This window comes from Camelus dromedarius, chromosome 19 (assembly GCF_036321535.1).
Source record: "Camelus dromedarius isolate mCamDro1 chromosome 19, mCamDro1.pat, whole genome shotgun sequence".
Lineage (NCBI taxonomy): Eukaryota > Metazoa > Chordata > Mammalia > Artiodactyla > Camelidae > Camelus > Camelus dromedarius.
The window spans coordinates 25,258,185-25,282,131 of record NC_087454.1 but is presented as its reverse complement, the minus strand read 5'-3'; the positions used below and the strand labels follow the sequence as shown (position 1 = coordinate 25,282,131).

Here is a 23,947-nt window from a genome sequence, read left to right as displayed (position 1 = left end):
GGAGCAAGAGCCAAACTGACAAAACTCCCTGTTTATTCTCCCACAGCCATGGTGGACTGCCTTCTTCCACCCTCTTCCACACAAAGCAGGTTAAAACAATCACCACCCCATCCCTACCATTTCTCTCCCCAGCCATCACCCCAGAGGCATCATACTTTTCTTTTTTTTTTTTTTTTTTCCCAATTTTCCATCTGTGTTCCTCTGAGGTTGTTCTTGGGGAAAGGAGCCAGAAATAGGAGTCAAACTGATTTAGCATCTTGGTTCCAAAATAAATTTCTGAGGTCACATTTTTCCATTTAAGCAAACAGCTCTACTACTAGACATGCTAACCAGTTAATCCCATAACTCAATCCCAGTTATGAATTCCTGGGAGAAAGAATCTGCCTGGCAGAGCTTGGGTTACATAGAATAAATAGTGTTCAAAGGATTTGCATGACCTAGTCATCTGGGTCCTTTGGCTGTGTAGATAAGCCATGCTACCTGCTTCCTTGAGCACCTACCTGTTTTCTCTTCTTTAAAATAAGACAATTTCTGTGACTATTCAGCTGGTATCATGAAGTGATACTGTGAAGATGAAGTAAATACCTGAGACCTAAAAGATGCAGCCTGTCCCACAGTTTATTTCAGCACAGTTTGTTTACAGCTATGTGTAGAAGATAAAATGTGTCACTCTGAAAATCATGCATCTGGGCAATGCTGACAATAGAATTTTTTAAAGTCAAAACTATAAACGAAATAATGTAATTAAAGTGCAAATTAAAATTGTTATTAATAAAAAGTGGATTTTAAATTTTTAAGTTTTTTTTAAAGCCTTTTCAATAATAAAAATCATCTTGTTTTACAGGTAAAATGAAAGGCCTGGCATTTATTCAAGATCCTGATGGCTACTGGATAGAAATTTTGAATCCTAACAAAATGATAACTATTATTTAGTTCTGTGAGAATACTACTTTGAGATTTCAGTGAAGACATTGTGGAAGGTAAAAAAGTAATCAGTGTGATTCAGGATACTCAGATAAGAGATATGTCATTGTCCCAATTCAGATTTATTCTTAGGTCCATTTCCCTTTCCTGTTTCAGCTAAGTTTTTCACCTAACTGTTCAGTCATTCTGGTTTTAAAGTAGTGCTTTGTCTTATGTCCTTGAATGTAGTGTAAAACTTTACTTTTTTAGTCAATAATCAGAACAATTCCCTTCAGAGTCTGCATTTGCCTTCTGTCTCCTAAAGAGATATAAGTCCACAAGTCTGCCTTTGGATCATCATTTTAAAAAAAAATTTAACATGTTTTTGTTGTGGTTACCTTGTGGGGTTTCAGTTCCTCAGAAGTAACTTTTCACAAAGGAAAGTAAAGAATACTGAACAAAAAGGAAACTTCATGTATATTTCAAATAGTATAAAGTTTATTTTGCAAAAGAGAAGTTACTCTTGGGATAAATTCAGAATCATGCTGACAAGGATGCTGATAGAAAAACTAATTTCTTCTTCTTTACAAAGTACTTTCAAAGTTCAAGGACTAACCTCTTTACTTTGGGATGGAGAGGAGGATGGGAATATTCTCTACTGGGTATGCAGACACTGGACTAGGCTGTCACATACTTTATCTCACTTAATCCTCCTCACCATCCTGTGAGATAGAAAGCAGGTTAGACATGCAAAATAACTTTAATGAATCCAAGGCAATATAAACAGGCTCAAGTACTCAAGATGTCATCATTTTTAGTATTTAGATTGTACCTCAAAAATCAGTACATCACAATACCTCCTCCACTAGTCTTCCTTGTAAAAATCTTCAGTGAGTTTGAGCATTGTGCTCTCAGCTCTTGGGCCTGAGTACCACAGTGAGGGAAGAAGCAGTGGAGGAAGTCAGGAGCACACGACTGTTCTGGGGATGCTCGGTTGTTCCTGTGCGAGTGGTGCTTATATTACTTGCAAAGAGTCCCCTACCCCAAGGTCTTCCGGTTGCCAGTAATCATTTAGGATAAATTACGTTCAGTGATAACATAACTTAGTAATCAGAAGTCAGCTCAGTGATCTTCCCTGCTGTGATTGACATTTGGTTTTTAAAAACCAAACTGATTTAAAAAAAAAAAACTGAATTTGAAAATCTCTTATGGCCCAGATAATAAGAACATCAAGTTTGTGGTTTAACTACATTTAGATTGATTTATAGACTTTTGTAGAAGACCTTTAGATAGGCCGTGCCAACTGTACTTACACTAGAGGCACTTTACGTTTCCTTTTTGGATGGAATGGATTCATGTGAGCAGTTCAAACAAATAACAGTACTTATAGACTGAAATAAAGTCAAATTTTAGATAAGACTATATTAATTTGCAAACTTCTGTCTAGCACGTTCTTTGGAAAAAAGGAAAAAGATTGCCTTCTGGGAGTTCTGCAAGGATTTGAAAGGGCTTGCAAGGCTCATTCAGAACTGGGAATAGTTGTAATTCTAAGGATAGGGAAGGGTAGGGAATGTGGGAGGAGGAGAGTAAATAAGGAATAAAGAATTGTGGTAGGAAAAATGCAGAGAAGAAGAAAGGGCAAATATCAAAAGTGAGTTGTGGGAAGTACAAGTGTTTCCAAGTTGGACAGTTATCATAAATTCAGTCGTTCAAACCTTATTTCCACAGGAAGAAGCCTTCTCTACTTGCTAAGTAAAACTTGCCAAAAGATAGCGCTTGCTTATTTTTTTAAGTTCATCCCTATATGCATTGAAGGAATATACATTGTATCACCAGGCTTTGCTAGAGATTAGGGCAATTCACTTACTTCTAAATAAACTTACCTGAGAAATGGTGATATGAAAGGGTGAAATAGAGCACAAGAAGCTTTCTTATTTTCCATGATTGGACAGCAAGACTGTAGCCTACTGTCAGTGTAAAATAAATTAGTCTCATGAACCCTACACCACTGAGCCTGGGACTCAGTTATAATACAGGTGGTCTGAATTAATTGCTGATGCCTTAGAATCACGCGTGGCTTCCCCACATCACATTCTGACTAGGATTGCGTACAATGTATATAAATCTTCCTTAGTAACACAACTGTTTGTGAAGAGGGTTATATCAGTAAAGATGCATGCTGCTTATAATGAGAAAAGACCCAATTCTTTGTGTGTGTGTGTGTGTGTGTTGAATTGTTGTTGCTAATTTATTGATAATAGCTCAGTGACTGTGAATGGTACCAGAGCAAAGTATACCAAAATACTCTGACATTCTAAAAATAACTAATACGTGTTCAACATTTTGCACAGCATTATTGCAGTGGCTGATAAAACTGTAAAACAAGCTTTATTATAATTCTCATTTTATGGATAAGGAGACCAAGGTTAAGAAAGGCTCTTTGACTTTTCAAAATCACTCAGCCAGGAAAGAAAGGCAGGTAAATAGCATAAAAAAAATAACAGAACCTGGGACCCCTCAAATTTAGGAATAAGTAGGCACAAAGACCAAATATGCTAGCAGCAAATCAAGCCAGCAGGAGACAGTAAAAGCAAGGAATAGACGTCTATCTATTGATGCAAAACCTGAAAGAACCAAGGTGATCTGGCTGCCAGAATTTAGCCTCAGCTGTATCACTGTTAAATATATATTTAAAAATTACCTTTAATTGCTAGAAAATAAAAGACAAAGAACACATGCTTAGTTTAAAATTGTTTTAGCAGTGGGGAAGCAGTGGGTGTAAGGGCCGGGGCAAAGGGACTGCTGCTTGAAAAGTAATCTCAGATCACTAATAGGTTCACAAGAATATGTGAGATCCAAGACGTCTTGGGAACCAGGGTCCAGGTTTTCAATGGATTGGTCTTCCTGGTTGGAGTTTTAGGGCTTTACTTGGGTATGGTGTATCCAGCTGGCAATCCCAGGAACTGTGAACTGGGAATCTCTAATCTGATTGGAGTGATCTCCTTTTAGTTTAGCAGGTGGCTGATCACCCAGGAGGAAGAAAGCTGCTTGACCAGGATAGCACAGCCCTTTATGCTGGCCGCTGGTGTTCCACTGGCCTCATGGAGGGGGAAGGCGGTAGGAGAGATTAGGCTAGAATGTAGAGAAGCTAAGATAATGGGGAATCCGAGTCATTGCACCAAAAGATGTTACCCCCAATAAAGGAAAAGTCCCCAGTCCTTGTCTTAGCCAAAAGACAAGATTATAGACAGGAGATGGAGTATGTTATGTAGCAAGAGATTTTAAAGGATTTAATTAGAAAAGGAAAAATACGCCTCAAAGGCGGGCTAATCCAAGGGAGGAAAAAGCCTATTGTAGTACCATTTATAGTAGCCAAGATACGGAAGCAACCTAGGTGTCCATCAACAGACAAATGGATAAAGATGTGGTGTACATATATACATATATATATATATATATATATATATATAGAGAGAGAGAGAGAGAGAGAGAGAGAGAGAGAGAGAGAGAAAATATTGGCCATTAAAAAATGGAATCTTTCCATTTGGAACAACATTGATGGATCTAGAGGATATTACGCTATGAAACAAGTCAAAGAAAGACAGATACCATATGATCTCACTTATATGTGGAATCTAAAAAAGAAAACAAAACAAGAACAGGCTAATAGATAAAGAGAACAAAGGAGTGGTTGCCAGAAGCGGGGGATGTTGGGGCGTAAGTGAAATAGGTGAAGGGGATTAAACCTCCAGTTATATAATAAATAAGCCATGTGATGTAATATGCAGCATAAAGAATATGGCCAATAATGTAATAACTTTATATGAGGACAGACGGTTACTTAATGTATGCAAATGTCAAATCATTATTTAGTACACCTGAAACTAACATAATATTCTATGTCAACTGTATTTCCATTAAAAAAAAAGAAAAAAGATTTAGTCTCTTAGCAACTTTGGAGCTTATAATATAATATTATTGTCTAAAATCACTATGCTGTGCATTAGATCTCCAGGACTTAATTTACCTAGTTGCAAGTTTCACTTTACAATTTTTAAAAATGTTAGGTTAGTTTTAGATATACAGGAATGTTGCAGAGATAGTACAGAGAGTTCCCATATACCCCAGACCCAGTTTCCCTTATATTTAAAATCTTACGTTAGTATAAACATTTGTCACCAGTACTAAACCTGTATTAATCCATTATTAATAACTTAAGTCTATACTTTATTCAGATTTCCTTAGTTTTTACCTACTTTTTCTGTTACAGGATCCTATCCAAAATACCACATTGCATTGAGTCATCATGTCTCTGTAGGCTCTTCTAGAAGGTGATAGTTTTTCAGACTTAATTTATTTTTAATTACTTTGACAGCGTTGAGGAGTACTAGTCAGATACTTTGTACAATGTTTCCCAGTTGGGATTTTATGGATTTTTTTTCTCATGATGAATCTGGAGTTACGGGTTTGTAGGAGAAAAACTGCAGAGGTAAAGTGCCCTTCTCACCACATCTTATCAAGGGTACTCACTATCAGCATGATGTATTACTGGTGATGTTAAACCTTGATCACCTGGCAGAGGTGGTGTTTGTCAACTGTCTCTACTGTCATGTTATTCTCCACTCACCCACTTCCCATACTGTGCGCCTTGGAAGGCAGTCAATGTGCAAAGCCCAAACTTAAGGTTTGGGGAGTTATGCTCCCTCCTTGAGGGGAAAAGCAGGCATTTCACTTATATGAATTCTCAGTGAGACTTTCCAAAGCTGTGCAGGCCTTTACAGGATGTCTTACATCCCTGTCCCTAGTCCACTAAATACCAGTAGTGACACCCAACAGAAAATGCCCCTCAAGTTTCCAAAACAAACCCTAGGGGTCAGTACTGCCCTGTTGAGAACCACTGGCCTAAGATTACTGATTCTAGTATCTGTAAATTGGAGTGTGAACTTAAAGCATTTACAAAGGAATCTGAGTTCCAAATCCAAAGTTTTGCTTTCCTCCTAATTTGCATGTTTTGCCACAAATTCACAGCAATTTTATTTTTTTAATTAAAAAATTTAAAAATTTTTATACAATTTTTAAAGGTCACTTTTCATTTACAGTTATTACAAAATATTGGCTCTATTCCCCATGTTGTACGGTACATCCTTGAGCCTGTCTTATACCCAGTAGTTTGGACCTTCCCCTCCCCAACCCCTTTACTGCCCCCTCCAAACCCCCTGGTAACCACTAATAGCAACAATTTATTTTAGTTATTTGCTTTTGAGAGTTCTTCAGAGAATTCAACTTTCCTTTTATATAAACTCACTTTATTGTTTTTTGTAGTATTTCATTAAATAATAGGTTTATAATTAGGAACATAACTGGCTCGAACATGTTGGTAACGGGCACAGCTGATTTGATAAGTATACAACTCATCAGGGAAGCAGAAGTGCACAGGTATTCCAGAGAGTAGCCAACTAGTTACAGTTAATCAGCTTGCCAGGGCATCAGTTCTTTACTGAGAAAATGGTGAGTCAGTTTAATCCAATAGTTAATGAAGTGGAAATTGGTGAAGAGAACTTTGACTGTAAATTTGTTGATTTGAGTCCTGTCCACTTTAGCAAAGATTATAGAAGATTTTTAAAATGCCAATTCCAGGCAGGAGCTGCTATAGTTGTAATGAAATAGGCGCTTCCATAGACTTCACCCAAACTATTGACATACCAATTTTGCAATAGGTTTCAAGAGCCATTAAAGATTTTAAAATGTCTGAGTCCTTTAAACTGGTACGTTGCAATATTCTGGGAATTCTGTGTCCTCGAAAATAATCAGATTTTAGCTTAAAAATCATATACAATTTGTTGCTTTCATAATTATTCATTATAGCAAAAAATTAGAAAATTTAAATGTCTAAAAATGGGGAAATGGTTAACTATTACAGCACCCACATTTGATGGAATATTTATCTATTTTAACACCATTAAATTGTATTTTCAAAGAACATTTAAAGGTGTGGAGAAATGCTCATGAGATATTATGTGGAAAAAGCAGTATACAGACATGTGCATTATGTTCTCAATTTTGTTAAAAAAAAAAAAAAGGAACAAGTACACAAAGAAATGACTAGAAGGAAATATACAAAATTGTGATTGTCCCTGGCTGCTGGGATTGCCAATAATTTTATTTCCTTCCTTATATTTTTCTGTATTCTCCAAAATCTCTAAAATGAGTATGATCATTTTTATAATCTGGAAAAATAAATGAGAAATTGCTGAGAATGAGAAGTTGCTTCATTTGCTAACATTTTCTTTTTTCACCTTTTTGAGTAAAATGAGGTATTTTAACAAACATGTCTCCTACCTAAACTTCTATTCAGAATGGTAACTTATATTACAGATTAGAATATACTTGTATATTAAGTTATTTAAAACATTATACGTGGTTAAAAAGACTTAAAATTCTAAATGAGCAACGTTTTTTCAATGACACTCAAAATTTCAGTCATTTAGAAATAATGTTTAATTAGTTTCTTAAAAATTGAAATAGGTGATAACCCATGAACGACATTAGTTTTTTTTGTCTTCATATCCTGCTCTTAGTTGACTGATTCTGAATTAACTTTCTTTGTTGCTTATATTCATTTTGTATTTTAAGCTGCAGTCTAAAATTGTAGCAAAATCGATGGTGCAGTTCAAGCACAAAAAACACCACCGTGTGTTTGTTTAAAAAAGTGCCAGCCACTGTGTACTGAAAACGACGTAGTGTATGTAGTCATCTTACCAGCATTTTGAATAGCCTTGCTACTCCAGAGGTCGTCCCCGTACCAGCCACTGAATCACCTGAGAGCTGGTTAAAAATAAGACTTTCAGGTATTCGTGCAGACCTACCGAGTCAGAATCTTGAGTATTTTCAAAGGATCCCTAGGTGATTTGTGGATACGGTAAAGTTTGAGAAGCATTGTTGAACAGATTGCTTTTTAAAGCCATTAATATCAGAGAAGTATATCTGTGTGATATCAAATAATATGAATTATTTTCTCCCATTGTTAAAATATAGTGAAATACTCATTATTTGCTGCAATGAATATAAGGGATATGTATCTAATCTACAAACTCAGGGGTATAAGAGGTGAAATTTTTATTCTACTTGCACATAATTTAAAGCCTGAGGAGGTAGTTAGAAACTGAATCTCAGTAATTTCAGGATCTCTTGTGCTGCTTTTCTCTGAGGTTAAGTCTTAAGTTCCTCTGATGTCTGGAAAGTTGTCAACATCCTATTTGGTCCTTTGTTGTAAATCTATGTAGCTTGCTGTTAGTCTGTCATTCACTCTTATCATTGAGACTACTTCAGGTCTGGCACCTTCCTGGCTACTTAATTCTATTTCCACACTGTCAGACTACTAGGAAGCCTCTGGGGCTAAGACTTCTCCACATTATTTACCCAGGGAGCATTGAATCATTCTGGGGCACTTACATCAAATGAGACCATGAGGAACGTACTCTATGTGTATGAAGTCCTGATTGACACACTTCTATCTTTCCTCCCCTAATTTCTTAGTTTATCTTGTTCTTTTTCCTCACTTCTTAAGTGGAGTGATTATTTTGCTTATTGACACTATTTTTAAATCTCAAAAGTGCATTTAAAAAATTTTTTTTTCCTCAGACTTGTTTTGGCTACATACCAACAGCTTTTGCTATGTAGGCTCTCATTGCTATTCTTTTACAATTTATTTTTGGTAATTGCAGTTTTGATTTCCTCTTTAACTCAATAAGAAATTTTACTTTGCTTTCCTTTTGATGGTAATTGTAGTTTATTGCATTGTGGCTGGTGAATATGGATTGTCTCATTTCTTTCTGAAATTTATTGTAGTTTTCTTTGTGAATAAGCATATGCTTGTTTTTGTGAATGCTTTTTGGACAAAAACAGTATATATCTTCTGCCATGGGGTACTAAGTTCTATTTAACACTGTTAGCTCAAAGTTGCTGAGAGTTTAATTAAAATCCTCCACAGCAGCTGCTATCGCCTCCCCCTCCCTCTTCTCCTTCCCCTTCTTCTCCTCTCTTCTTCCTCTTCTTCCCCCTCCCTCCTTGAATTCCATATACTGAAATTAATATTACTACCTCTGCTTTCTTTTTACTTGCATTTGTCTGAAACTTGCTCTTCTTCTCTTTTAAAAATTTTCTATTTTATTATTTTTAGCAAGTCAAACATAATATAGAGGAAAAAAGTTAATAGTTTCCTTCTTCTCCCCCAATCACATGATCCTAAAGAAACTTATTTTGAAAAGTTGGTGTATATCTGTCCTTCAGCATCATTCTCTAAGTTTATAAATCAGTATAAACATGTTGTGGTAGGCTGAAAAATGACACATTCTTGTTTTGCTCACATTTTACTCTCCCAAACTAGTCATATGGCCACGCTTGAGTTCACTAGAGCAAGGAAATGAAATTCTTCTACAAGGCAAGTCCCTGAATATCTATGAAGAGTTGGTCAAGTCTATGATGACACACACTGATATGTGCAGGCAATAGAAAAATCGCAAGTCATATGGGAGCATTAAATGGCTTGAAGGAGGTAAACCAAGACCAACTGAAACAGAACAGGCAACTCCTGCTGTCAGTGGGATAAATGGCTTCTCCCAGAGCTGCCTTTATCCTTCTACTGAGGTACACACAGGGCCCTTCAGGCAGCCACTGGACTGAACATTCTTCTCCCCAGGTTCAGAAAGAGGCAGGACTTCTCCAAGTCTTTGGCATAGTAACATCAGTACACGTATGTGTCCTGGGCTTCTGCCATAATGGTCTACACTGGTCTCTCAAGAAAGACCCTGAAGTCTCAGAAAATGTCCCTTTCAGGATCAGATGTCTCTCTGGAAGAAAGGTAACCAAGGATGTTTGTTCAGAAAACACTACCTCATCATTTGGTTCTTGGTCATTTTATCTTGGCTTCTTTCTCCAAGCCAAGAATTTTTCTAAAAGTTCATCCTAGTCCTTTACATCTTGGCCATCCACCACCCCACTGTGTGCTTCTGCAGGTCTCATCTCTCTTGCAGCTTGATCGCTATGTTTTGTTTACCACCACTGGGATAATCATTAACGTTGCTCACTGATGTCTGGTTCTCCTCTCCTCTGGATACATAGTAGGATCCACTTCCTGGCTCCCATAAGGTTGGTTCTGTGACTGGTTCTGGCATGAATTGTGAGTAGAAATGGGGTTTGTCATTTCTGGACCAGAAAATTTGTTAGTGTGAGCCCTCCAGAGTTCTCTCTTTTCCTTCTGGAAAAAGCCACTGATATTTTGGGCTTATTTTTTTACTGTTGCATAACCTAGCCTGTCTTGACTGAAACTTTCACATACCTTTTCCAGGTATTTAAAATATACATGACAAATTAGAGGCACTTATAGTAATATTTTATAAGTCTAAAGACACACAATGGATAGAAAATGTTCCATAACTCTCAAGGTACAGTTACAGTCCCAGCACTCTTTTCTCTCCAAGTCATATTTAAATTGGCTCAAGCACCCAGATGCCAGTTAGGAAGGAAATTCAGAATCACTCTATTTAGCAATTCCCACTTACTCTACATTGATTTTTCTCAATGTAGTTTACACATCTTCTGTATTACACTCACCCAAGGTGTATGTCAGAAACAGACTCCAATAGTAGCCCTCAAATCAGAATCTCTGGTGGAACTGATATGCCCCCACATCATACTTATGCACACATTACGTGTGATCTTTTTTAGTCTGAAATTACCTTGCTCTACATTGTCTGAGTCCCACATGACTTCTAGACTAGCATTAGCCAACAGAACTTTCTGCATTGATAGAAATGTTCTATACATGTCCTGATCAATTCAGTAGCCACTAGCCACACTAGTAGTTATTGAACTCACGAAGTGTGACTAGTGTGACTGAGGAATTGAATTTTAAATCTAGTTTAATTTAAATAGCCACATGTCATCAGAGGCTACCATATTGGACAGTGCGATTCCAGACTGACTGTTACTCCTTGAGAGCAAAAATTATATCTTCAATTTATATACCCGCTCTGTGCCTGACCCAGAGTAACCCAGTAAATAAAAACTGAAATAGGAAATAGTCTTGCACTACTTCCATTTTTTGAGGTTCCTGGTATATTAAGAAAGGAAATTCCAAAACAGGATTACAAAAAGTGTTTTCCAGACAAGCATTTTAAATCTTTACCTTACACTTACAAAGCAGCCCTATTGTCCTATTCTCAAGATAAATAGAGGATTAAAATATTAAATCATAGACACATTGGTGTCTGATGACAATACCTAATAGTCATGGGGCACTCAATTACCTACCTTTGATTTAGCAAATATAAAAGATGTATTAAGACAATGATGAACCCTACTTAGGCTCTTTCCATGTACCTTCAGTTAAAATGTATATGTGTGAATGTATACTCCAGTATATACAAATCAGATCACTAGTACATGAGGTAGAAAGGGGTTTAAAACAAAAAATATGATTTAGATTAGATATAGGAAAACTAATTCTTCATAATGTGGTCACTGAGAGAGTTATGAGGAAAAGGTTCGGAGAATTTGAGACTTGAAGTTTTCCATTTATGTTTACCAGCCATTACTTTACCTATCTACCTCCCCCAGGAGAAAAAAGCAAAGTTAAAAGTGGCATTCTGTAGATATGCAATACCATTAAAAGTTATTTGAAAATAAATCATTGTTTAGCCAGTATAAAACCCTGGAGATGTTATAACCTAAGCATTCTTATCAGCATGGAAGGATTCATAAGTTTTAACTCTTGCCTGAAGTGAGGGTAATGGACTATCTATAAGGTAGTCATCATTAAACATTTATTACTCACTCCCTTAGCTTTCCCAAAATCAACCTGAAGTGGCTACTGCAATTATACACATGATGTAAAAATTATAAATAAGTCCAAGCAAGAGAAAACTCAAATTTAAATAGAAGGTTAGAAACGGAATAAATTAGGATGCAGATATGCAGTCCACAGATTCCTATGCAAGCACTAAAGCTGAGCTAAAAATTGACTCAGAGTTTCTTGACAGCCAAAGGGAAAAGGGCAACACATGTAGTTACATAATCTACTTGTCTGTAAGGAAGGCACATCAGTTACTTAAGGGTAGCCAAGCTTTTCATGACACTTGGCTCTGAAAGAAAATTCTCCGATGGGATCTTCCATAAGGAACATAAAACATGACAACTCTACAGCAAATGCACTAGTGTGCTCTGTGGTGCTGTCTCTTGTAGAATCCCTTAATGTATACAGAGGACAACATTCAAAAGACAAGTCAGTAAAACATTCCTGATAGCGGGTGAGAATGGTTTCTGTGTGTATGAGCTCGGACAGTGTGGTCAGGTATGCAGTTTTCTGAGGGACCAGCTAATATTCTGGCTGACCGGAGGCAGATACAGATTGTCTAGAATTCAGTAATCTGATGAGCAGATGGTAGGTGGTTGACAGCCTTTTGTGAAGAGTGAGTCGTCCCACAGAGATTCTCTCCCGAATACGAACATTTCTCTCTACATGGTGGTGGAAAGAGGGAGCATCTGCAGGCAATACAGACTTTTCCTTAAAAAAAAAAAAAAAAAAAAAAGTCAACAGTAAGAAAAATGAAATGTTCAAGTGTGTGAAGTTCTAAGCAGTAGAGCAGATGGTCTGCAAACACACAAACAAGTCATGTATTTTAAACAAAGTTCACATTAGTTAATTAGTTACCACTATTTAGAAATCAATAGATTTTGAATCTGGCAACCCCTGACGCTCACATTCCACTTGGCAATGATCTGCTGGCTGATTATAGAGCACTTGCCCATCCTTTAGGGAACTGAATGCCCTGTAAGAGAATGAAGATTTGGGTTGAACAAAAAATGGAATAAAGACAGTCTCTTCAGTGAATGGTATTGGGAAAACCAGACAGCAGCTTGTAAATCAATGAAGCTAGAACACTCCCTTACACCATACACAAAAATAAACTCAAAATGGATCAAAGACTTAAACATAAGACAAGATACAGTAAACCTCCTAGAAGAAAACATAGGCAAAAAATTATCTCACATACATTTCAAAAATGTTCTCCTAGGGCAGTCTACCCAAGCAATAGAAATAAAAGCAAGAATAAACAAATGATACCTAATTAAATAGAAGCTTCTGCACAGCAAAGGAAACCATAAGCAAAACAAAATGACAACCTATGGAATGGGAGAAAATTTTTGCAAAAGACAAAACCAACAAAGGCTTGATCTCCAGAATATATAAGCAGCTCATACGACTTAAGAAAAAAAATACCCAGTCCAAAAATGGGCAGAAGACCTAAACAAGCAATTCTCCAAAGAAGAAATACAAATGATCAATAGGCACATGAAAAAATGCTCAATATCACTAATTATCAGGGAAATGCAAATCAAAACTATGAGGTATCGCCTCACACCAGTCAGAATGGCCATTCAAAAGTCCACAAATGACAAATGCTGGAGGGGCTGTGGAGAAAAGGGAACCCACATACACTGCTGGTGTGAATGCAGTTTGGTGCAGCCACTGTGGAAAGCAGTATGGCGATTCCTCAAAAGATGAGGAATAGACTTACCATGTGACCCAGAAATCCCACTCCTGGGCATATATCCAGAGGGAGCCCTACTTCAAAATGACACCTGCACCCCAATGTTCATAGCAGCACTATTTACAATAGCCAAGACATGGAAACAGCCTAAATGTCCGTCAACAGATGACTGGTTAAAGAAGAGGTGGTATATTTATACAATGGAATACTATTCAGCCATAAAAATGACAACATAACGCCATTTGCAGCAACATGGGATGTCCCTGGAGAATGTCATGGTAAGTGAAGTAAGCCAGAAAAAGAAAGAAAAATACCATATGAGATCGCTCATATGTGGAATCTAAAAAAAAAAAAAAAATAGAAGAAGAAAGAAAGAAAAAGACAAATGAACATAAATACAAAACAGAAACAGACTCATAGACATAGAATACAAACTTGTGGTTGCCAGTGGGGAGGGGAGTGGGAAGGGACAGAGTGGGAGTTCGAAATTTGTAGATACTGACAGGCATATGTAGAATAGATAAACAAGATTATACTGTATAGCACAGGGAAATATACACAAGATCTTGTGGTAGCTCACAGTGAAAAAGAATGCGACAATGTATATATGTATGTTCATGTATAACTGAAAAATTGTACTCTACGCTGGAAATTGACAAAACATTGTAAACTGACTATAACTCAATTTTTAAAAAAAGATTTGGGTTGAAAATTTTTCAAAGAAGAACTTATCAGTTGTTCACTCCGGCTGTAGAAAAATCTGAATAATGCTCCCATAAAATATATGGCTTTTAGCAAGGTGACTGGCCAGTAAATCTACCTGGAAGAATTACTTGCAAAACATACCCTTAAACAAAAAAATGAATCTGGTACTGAGTTACTGGATCTAAGCCAATTAAATTTCAGGACATGTAACTAAAATAATTATTTTAGTTTTGGAACAGGTGACCTTTATCCATTCTTTCTGACAAATGCTGAACCACAAAATCAACTGTACATTAAAGTTAATTATAATAAAATATCATCAGCATTAAGGAAGATGATTGACTTTATTATCTCTGAAGAAAGGCAGCATATATTCAAATAGTCTAAAAGTGATTTCAAATTTACATGTTGGTTAAAAATAAGGTGGGCCACACTTGCCTGCTTTATGCTACCTGAAGTTCTTTCTGATCTGTCTGAAAACAAATTATATTGTTCTGGATTTTCAAGGTCACAGAAGTCCTGGTTTTATAGGAACTAGGATTCTTTATTGAACTCATGGAACCTAAGCTGAAACTAGTTCTTGTCCACTGGGTCAAAGCATGAGAAATGCAAAACTGCAACCTTTCTTTTAAAAACAAAGTTTACTTTTTCTAACTATAAAACAAATATACAATGACAACAATTTAAAAAGTAAAGAAGATTTTATTCTCTCTCCCCACACTTTTTATTTTGAAAATTTTCCAACCAACCGAATACAGATATGCAGGCCAAGAGTCCTCTCAATTACTAATGCTGAGCCACAAATTTCTCAGAGCTTCTTGGCTCCAAGTGAAAGGAGAAAACAGCCAGTTATGTAATTCACATTGCCTATGAGGAGAGAACACATCAGTTATTCAAGGGTGGCCAAGTGTTTCATAGCAATTGGCGAAAAGAGAAAATTTATCTTGTGTTCATTTAATAAGGAATACAAAGCCATACCATGCACAACAACCCTAGAGTAATTGCCCTGGTGAGTTCTGAAAATGATGTTACTTAGAATCTCTCAATGTTATCAGAGAGTAAGTGAAGGCAGCAGCCTGGGGCATAAAAGCATGGACTCTAGAACCCGACTACCTGACCTTAATTCCTGGCTCCATCACTTTAATTGTGTGACCTTGGGTAAATTACTTAAACTTCCTGTGCCTTAGTTTCCTGATTTATAAAGTATTGTGATTAATAATATCACCTAACTCAAAGGGCTATTTTGAGACTTAAATGAGTTAATGCCCGGAATGTACCTGAAACAGTACCTGGCACATAGTAAGCATCATCATTATTACAGTAAATGCTAAAATAAAGGTGTGCACATGATGTAGTAGTACAAAGGAAGGTCTCTTAGACCAAATGGGGCCTGAGGGAAGGTTTCCTAGAAAGAGGATGCCTTGCCTACTACTTAACTGCTGTTGGTATGACCTTGGCCAAATTGCTTAAACTTTGTATCCCGCGCTGCAAAAACAGCGATATAATGTCAGTTATTGATACAGTAAGTTGATGTTTGTTAAATTAAATGAGATAATATATGAAGATTAGATGAGCAAATGTAGCAGGTAATAAATGTTTCCTCATGGATCTGGTGGAAAAAAATTACTCTTGCATTCAATTTTTATGTGTCTATTTTTCCCAATTGAATAGTGTACTTAATTTAGAAGTAGCTGTGCATAAACAGTCATTCAGATCACAACAGTTATCTAGAAATAATGTTAAATGATCAGCATTGGCTTAGTACAACTCCCTGGTTTTTTTTTTTTTTTCTTTTAGTCACCTTGGAAATGCCTTGGTATAGATACGTCTATTTTTGAGGCACATTTTGCCCACTCAGAGAATAGGTAAATATAATACCTTGATTTACATTTGGCAAAAAATGATTGTATCCTCATCTGTTTCACTTTATACATCCCTCATGTCACTTCACACAGAATTCTATTATAGTATGTAGTATATTGTTACAGTCACAGTTCATTCAATATATACCTTGCTTTGTTTAAAAAAGAGCTATGGCAAGTAGTTACATACTTACATATTTATCCAAACATATCCTTCCAAAACTGAGTTTCTTGAGTAATTGTATCCTATCCATATCCATAGTATCTGGACATAAGCTGGCACATAATACACTGACTCTCACCGTTTGGAGAAATGAGTCGGATTTGAATGTGCTGTTATAAGCAAATGAGTCTAATATAAAATTAGGGAGATTCTAGGAATTTATGTGAAAATCATATACAGCCTGATCCTTTCTCCTTTAGAAAAAAGCAAAGCATGGACTAGTTAAGTGATTTGCCCAAGCTAGTTAGTGACCAGAACCAAGGCTAGAACCTCAAACTCCCATCAACCAGTCCAGACGCCAATCCACTATACTGACCTACATTTCAGACCCAAGTAATTTGATGTCTATCTCTATAGCATCACTAAAGTTGCTATTGTTGGTCACCACTTTTGTGTTGCTAAATCCAGTCAATGCTATTCAGCCCTTATGCCTGACCTATCTGTGCTCTCTGACTCTGCTGACCACCTCTCCATCCTGCAGTTCTTTCCTACCTTGGCTTCAGAGGTATTATGATCATCTAGTTCTTTTATCTCTTTGGCCATTGTTGCTCAGACTTCTTTGTAGGCTTCTGTTCATCTGCCACTGCCTTTTTAAACATACTTCCTCTTTATTGTTTCTTCTTTATTTTCTGATTGATCTCATCCATGTCTAGGACTTAAATTACCAGTTACAAGTTAATGCCCTCTAAATCTATTTTATTTTAACTCAACTTCTCTCCTCATTCAGACCTGTGTAACTCAACTGCTTATTGGATATTTCCTTCTGGATGTGAAGTTTCCCTCTATCAATCACACTGCAGTAGTCTTTGAGGGAGCCCAATAAACTGCACCCTTTTTTTTCCAGATAGAGGAGAATGCAGCAGGAGACCAACTATCATCTTTATTACTGAATGTATTAGTTTCCTATTACTGTATAACAAATTACCACAAACTTAGTGGCTTAAAACGACACAAGTTTATTATTTTACAGTTCAGGAGATCAGAAACCTTAAATTAAGGGCCTTGGCAGGGCTACATTCTTTCTGGGGTGCTAGTGGAGAATCTGTTTCCTTGCATTTTCCAGGTTCTAGATGATGCTTGCATTCCTAAAGCCAGATATGCAGATTCCTAAAATCCTTCTCTCTGTCCTCTGCTTTCTTCTCTAACTCTGATCCTTCTGCTTCCAGCTCAGCCAAGATAATTCAAGATAATCTCCCCATCTCAAGATCCTTAATTTAACACACCTGCAAAGTCTCTTTTGCCATGTAAGGTAATGTTGACAGGTTCTGGAGATTAGGACATGAACATCTTTCAGGGGCCATAATTCTGTATACTACTGACAGAGTTGGTATTGGCTATTACCTGTGGATAGAGAGCTCCCTGATGCTAAACTCTGGAATTAAATAGGTTTATTAACTTTGTAGCCCTGGACTAGGCACCCTCAATCCCACCCCCAGGCCCTGCTCCTGGTGTATCAGAGAAGAACAGCAAGGCCGTTCCCTGGTGCAGCTTTCTTTTAGGAAGAAAAAAAATGGGATGGGCTACATGTGTGCAGTTTCTCTTTTTAAATTTACCACTGCTCCAGAGAGGGGTGAGCTGGAGGTGGGTGCAGTGAGAGGCCAGGTGTATTATATTAATGGATGTCACTCCTTATGGAGGGAGATATCATGAGTGGAGAATAAGTGTTTCCCCAACAAACATATCCATATTTGAACTCATCGTCATATGCCACAGATCCGATTATCTTCCTGGGATAGTAACCACCACTATCTAGTAACTTAGATCAGAAACTTGTGGATAACCCAGGCTCATCATTCTTCACATCTTGCTAAATGTTTCCACCATCTACCCCAGCACTCATGCTAGAAACTTGGTCTACTCATTTATCCCTCACTCAGTGCTGTCAAGTCTACCACCTTAACAGTGGTATATATCCCTTCTATCCCTTCCTCTGCATTCCCACAGCCAATGTTTTGGTTAAGACTCTGATCCCCTCTCATCTAGAGTACAGCAACGGCCTCATAATTGGTTTCCTTGCCTCAGGCCTTGCTCTTCCTATTTTCACTTCCATTCCTTTACTCACGAAGCTTCCATTGCCTGGAGTTATGTCCTTTCCAGTACTCTCTCCAAACCCCGACACCCCGGACCTCCAGTTTGCTCAAGGGTAAATAACTGACTGTCCAACATCCAGGATCAGACTTGAATCTAGGTTTTTCTGACTCCAAAGTCCGTGCTTTTAACTGTTTTAGCTCGACTGTCTTTTCTTCCAATACATTTTAAAGTACAACGGGCTTTATGCTTTACAAAGCACTTTTGCATGCTTCGCTCCCTTTTAGCCTCACAACTCTCCAACTTGGCAGGATGGATATTGTTATCCTCATTTATAAAAATGAGGAAACAGTCAGAGGAATCAAGGTTTGGTCCATCACACACTGCTGCTGAGTTATCGAGTGTTACTTAGCAGTCTTCCACATTAACCGCACACTCAGCCTCTTCTGGTCCCAGTCCTTGGAGAACCTTTCTGCATCTGGCAGAAGTGGCCGATGGGTTCACGCCAGTCTAGACGAGGCCACTGTTCTTTCCACCACAGGTGCCCCGGCAATCTCGGCGGGGACTTTCCATTTGCAGTGACGCCACACAGTGACGTATAGTGACGTGACTTATTCGGAGCCAGGTCCCAGTAGGGCAGCCACACCCAGAGGCCCCCTGCTCAGGAGGGCAGAGGGTCGGGAGGGTGGGGGAAAGCGGCAAAGCCCGCGGGACACGACCTCCGGCCCTAAGCCCTGGGATCCCGCCCATCCGCCGCGGACCAGTTGCTAGGTGACGCCAGAGCGCAGAGGCGCGTGCGCGGCCACGGCGGTGTGCGTGAGGGCGGGCGCGCGCCGCGGCGGCGGCGGCGGCGGCGGCGGCGGCGAGGACGGCGGCGTCGGCTGCGGCCGAGGGGGCGGTGGCTACGAGCGGGGCGCGGAGCAGGCGGAAGAGGCGTCTGTGCCGGCGGCTAGGTCGCAGAGGAACATCGTCGGGGTGAGTAGCTCCGGCCTCGTCGGTGAGGTGGGGCCTGGCCGCACCTGCTACTCGGGCCCGGGGTGCGGTGACGCGCGCCCCTCCACGCCCCTCGGCCGTTTTCTCCGAGGGCGGGGAAGGAGCAGGGACGGGGGCTGACGAGGGTCAGTTTCTGGGCGCGGGCGCCCCGGGAAGCGGCAGTGAGGGGCAGGCGAGAGCGCTCTAGTCCTAGAAGTTGTCGTGGGAAGGAGGCGTCTGGGGGTCTCGGCGTGGCTCTGTCAGGCCCCCGGACGGAGGAGTCGGGATCCGGAGAAGCTAGGGTTCCCAGAGCAGTCTCGCGTCCTGCCTGAGACGAGGCTGCGCGAGACTGAGACGAGGCGGAACCGGGGACGCCGTGGTTGGGGTTGGGAAAGTTTGGCACTGCTGGGGCCTTCAACGCCCCTGCCCTGGCGGGGCTCCGAGGAGGTGCCGGTTGTTATGGAGAGGGTTGTGAATCAGTGCCTGTGTGCGGCGTCAGACACACCCACGACCTGGGGAAGGCGGTCTCTCAGTGTAGAGAGGGGGCGACCAAACCTGTTGCCTAGAACTTCCAACTTCACGTGTGTGTGTGTGCACATGCTTAATGCACGCACAAAACTTTGTTGGCCCTAAGCATTTTATCGCATCGTTGCTACAGATTTTGAGGCGGAGAGGCGGATAGTCATCCTCAGCTTTTCCTCATAAACTCAAATCAGCTGTTTAATTTCCCCCAAACCACGTTGTGCTTCTGTCATTATTAGGGCCAAGGAAGAACGGAGGCACTGGTTCTTATTTTCCCTTAAAGTAGTACAGGCTTGTTCTTTACTAGGCAGAAAATGCAGATTCTGTTCAACGAATTGATAATGGGACACACCTGAATGTAGAAGTGCAGCATATCATCAGCCCAGTGCTTTCTCAGTGCGGTGGACTCCCTCGTGGGTAGATGTATGGTGGTTGCAGCGACCATCCTTGGGAGAAGGGAGTATTGGAAGTAGGAAAGAAGTTAGTCTTTTCTGATCGTTGATGAAGGCAGTGCCTAGAACTGGTAGATAGACTATACTGAAATTTCATCATGATTTGCGCAAGACAATTTTTCATTCAGCTCTAAAACTCTGTGATTTAGTTTCATAACTGAGGATCTGTAAAGTATGTTGCTTGAGGTTCTTACATCTTGGAACCAGTAATAACTTTGCTCAGTAACTTTAGAATACTCGAAATTCACTATCTCTGGACTATAATAGCTTTTAGGACAGGAATCATGTTTGTTTTCTTCAGGGCCATATCTCCAGCACCTACAAAAGTCTTGTCACAGAGGAGGCACGCAATAGATATTTATTACATACGACACTGTGGAAAAGCCGTGTCAGTGTATAGCAAGCATTTAGTTCACTCCTTCAAGTAGTTAATGCATGTGCCCCCCATGCCCAATATTATGTTACATATTGGAGGGGGATTGTGGGATTACAAATGATATAAGAGACCTGGATTTTTTCCTTTAAGAGCAGTCTAGCTGTGAATATAAAGCATATTATATAAAACAGTTATGAAACCAAATGAGGTGGTATGTAAACAGGTGCTATGTGAGGTGCTGTACTTTAGTACTAGAAATTTAGAAAAGATAAGACTTGTGGGCACTGTTAGTGAACCCTTTGGAAGAGGTAAGATTTGATCTGGTCTTCGAAAGAAGTGTAAAATTTCTATTGGAGAAAAGTCATGTTGAGAAAATAGAGTGAATTTGGTCATTGGGGGGTCGAGGGTTATATTGAGGAGACTTAACAGGCCCCATGAATAAAGCATAAAGTCGGGAAAATTGGAGAGTGAAGGATTAGCAGGTTAAGAAGGGTGAGTGTTAAGACTAAGACAGACTAATCAGCATCCTACTGATAACAGCTGCTTGTTAGGAGGGATGGAGTTGTGTTACTCAGAGTAGAGTCTTAAACAGAAGTGTCATCCTTACTGAAAATGAAATGAGATTATATTTGAACCAGAATCAGGTGGTTGTATACCTCTGATTTCAGTTACTAATTTGAACAAATGCCTCACTAATGTGTGTTTATCTTATGTATTTAGTCAGCAGCGCATGTCCTCATTTCTAAAATCTACTTGATGTGCTTGGGCTGTTCCATTGGAAATTTGCTGAAATAATGTACTCAAAGCAATTATCCAGCCACTCTCAGCGACACAGTTTTGCTTGGGATTATCTCTTATACTGGTCTGTGAGGTTTATAGTTACTGCTCTTCCTGTAAAATATACAAATAATACTAGCTGGGAAAGGAGTCTATTTGAAGAGGGGTACTCAAAAATATTAACAAAAAGGTTTGAGGAAGTTAAAGATGCTGCTGCTGAATATTGAACCTTTAGTCTTTATCTTTTGTTGTTATGTGAGCATTCTTTTGAGTGTTGCATAAACCTGAAGTTGAATTGCTAACCTGTGTAGTGTTGCAATACCAAGTGTTGCATTATTTAACAGCTCAGCAAATATTTATTGGGTGCTGGCTCTAGTAAGCACTGTGTTGGGTGCCGGAAAGACAAATAAGACACATTATATTTGAGATACTAAGTGTTCAGCAGAGGAGATAAATCACTAATCATAATGTTATAAGAGTTCACCACTTTTGGAATAAATAAAATGCTAAAGATTACTTTGGCTGGGGAAGAAATTGGTAGAGTCAGGGAAAACTTTAAAGAGAAGAGGGTGTAAATTAGCCCTGAAAGTAAAGTAGTATTTTGCCACATGTAAAACGGAAAACAGTCATTCCAGACAGAGGGGAGAGCATAAACAAAGTTGCCAAAGATTAAAATTGAAAGAGATTTTTGGAAAACTGTGAATTGTTTCTTTTACGCTTATTGTATGGCAGAAGTGATGAGACAGGAAAGGTATGGTAGGCGCCAAATTATGAGGCGGTCTTCTATTCCATTCTAAAAATCCTAGACTCCCTCCTTCCAGTCCTATCCCCATGTTGGCCATGGAGAGCACTGGAAGGTAGAATCAGACCAGAAAGTCAACTGGCAGTTCATATGCAGAATTGCATTAGAGTAGAGAGGCAAGGACACCAGTTAGGATGTAGGTGAGAGATGCTGGGAGCCTGAAAAGGGACAATGGGAATGGATGGATTGTAGAAATATTTTAGATGTTAAAATCTTTCAATGTTATGAACAGCTAGAGGTGAGAGAGAGTGAGAAGTCAAGGGTGACATGTCTAGTTTGAATAACTGGTGATTATGAGGACATTAAATTAGAAAACACAAAAGGAGGAACAGATTTACAGTGGAGGGAAGAAATGATGGTATGTCAATTTTAAGGCCCCTGTGTGGAGTTTAGAGAGGTCCATTAGGTAATTGGAAATTCTACTCCAGAGTTCATGAGATGTTTAGGAATAATTGTAATGTAACTGACAGCCCCCAAGGGTATGGAAGTAGTACCATTCTAGGAGTTAGTATAGTAGTTAATGCTGTGGATTTTGGAGTTAGGAAAACCTGATGTCACATCTCCGTTATGCCACTCTGTTATTGGTTGGGTTGGGTGACCTTGGGCAAGTTATTTAGCATCTCTAAATCTAAGTTTCTTTTGAAAAGTGGGGTTAATAATACTTTTAAGAATTGTGGAGATTAAGATAGAATGTGAACAATCAGAATGGTGACTGATAAATGCTTAATAAATGACAGCTGTTGCTATTGTAAATTATGTTGTAGAGGTAGTAGAAGAAGATATTCCTACCCAGAAAAGTAAAGGGTGAGAACTGGAAGGACAAGGAGTAGAACTTTTGGAAATCAGTACTTAGACCAAACTTAGATGGGCTTTCAAACTTGAGCATGCATCAAGAATAACCTAGAGGCTTCGGTAAAACACAACTTTCTGAGCCCCTCTCCCAAAGTTTCTGATTCAGTAGGTCTGGGTGGAGCTCGAGAATCTGCCTTTTGAGCAAATTCTCAGGTGATGCTGATGCTGTTACTCCAGGACCACACTTTGAGAACCACTGATTTAGAGGGTATATGAAAGAAGAGGAACCAGCATAGAGGCTGGCAAAGAGATTGAGGATGATGGAGAACCAAGAGAGAGTTTGGAGACGGATGAGAAAGTAATAGCCTACAGACTCTCTAGATCTGCCAGTCTGCTTTCCAATTCGTGCACCTCATCTCATGCTTATTTCTCTCTTCTCCAGAATTTGGTATATTGCTTGGCATATAGCATTGTTTGAATGGACCTTTGAAGTTTCTTATTACCATCCTTGTGCATGACTGCATGTACTCATACACAGATTTGAAATTCATCCTTTTAGATCTCTGCTGGGTCACAGAGAAGGTACTGTTTCTAATTTTACACACACACACACACATACACACACAAACACAATAACTGCAGAAAATTTCTTTCCAATAGCTTTCAAATAGGTGCTTTGACTTTGTGTTAGATATTCTGCCTCCCTTTGTTTTTTTTTTTTTTTTAATGTCAGGGAGTCCATTTTGCAAAATAATTGTCAATACAAGTGTCAAATTACAATCTTTGGATCTTACATGTCTCATATACTGAGGACTTTTGGCATGTAGCACAAATGTTAGTCCTAATTTCTGATAGGAAGTGATTAGGGAGTTCTGCTGTACAAGGAAATCAAACAGTAGTTGTACAAAGATATAAACACATTGTAAAGAGATCTCAGGAGTGAAGCTGTAGCTTGATGACAGACTAGTTAATTACCCACCAC

General features: G+C 38.9%; 2 protein-coding genes across 3 annotated transcripts in view; both read left to right on the top strand.

Annotated features, from left to right (window-relative positions):
* GLO1 (glyoxalase I) overlaps positions 1-7,160 on the top strand; it is a 33,164-nt gene extending 26,004 nt beyond the window's left edge. The window contains exon 6 of the mRNA XM_010977284.3: positions 845-7,160. Within this exon, the coding sequence (XP_010975586.3) occupies positions 845-933 (89 nt within the window). The 3' untranslated portion in view covers positions 934-7,160. The remainder of the gene's footprint in view (positions 1-844) is intronic.
* Positions 7,161-19,134: 11,974 nt separating this feature from the next.
* Positions 19,135-23,947, top strand: part of BTBD9 (BTB domain containing 9) — a 342,598-nt gene continuing 337,785 nt past the window's right edge. The window contains exon 1 of one of the 2 annotated variants that reach the window (XM_064476456.1): positions 19,135-19,247. The gene's annotated coding sequence lies outside the window, so the exon portion shown is untranslated. The remainder of the gene's footprint in view (positions 19,248-23,947) is intronic. The other variant, XM_064476455.1, reaches the window with a different exon arrangement.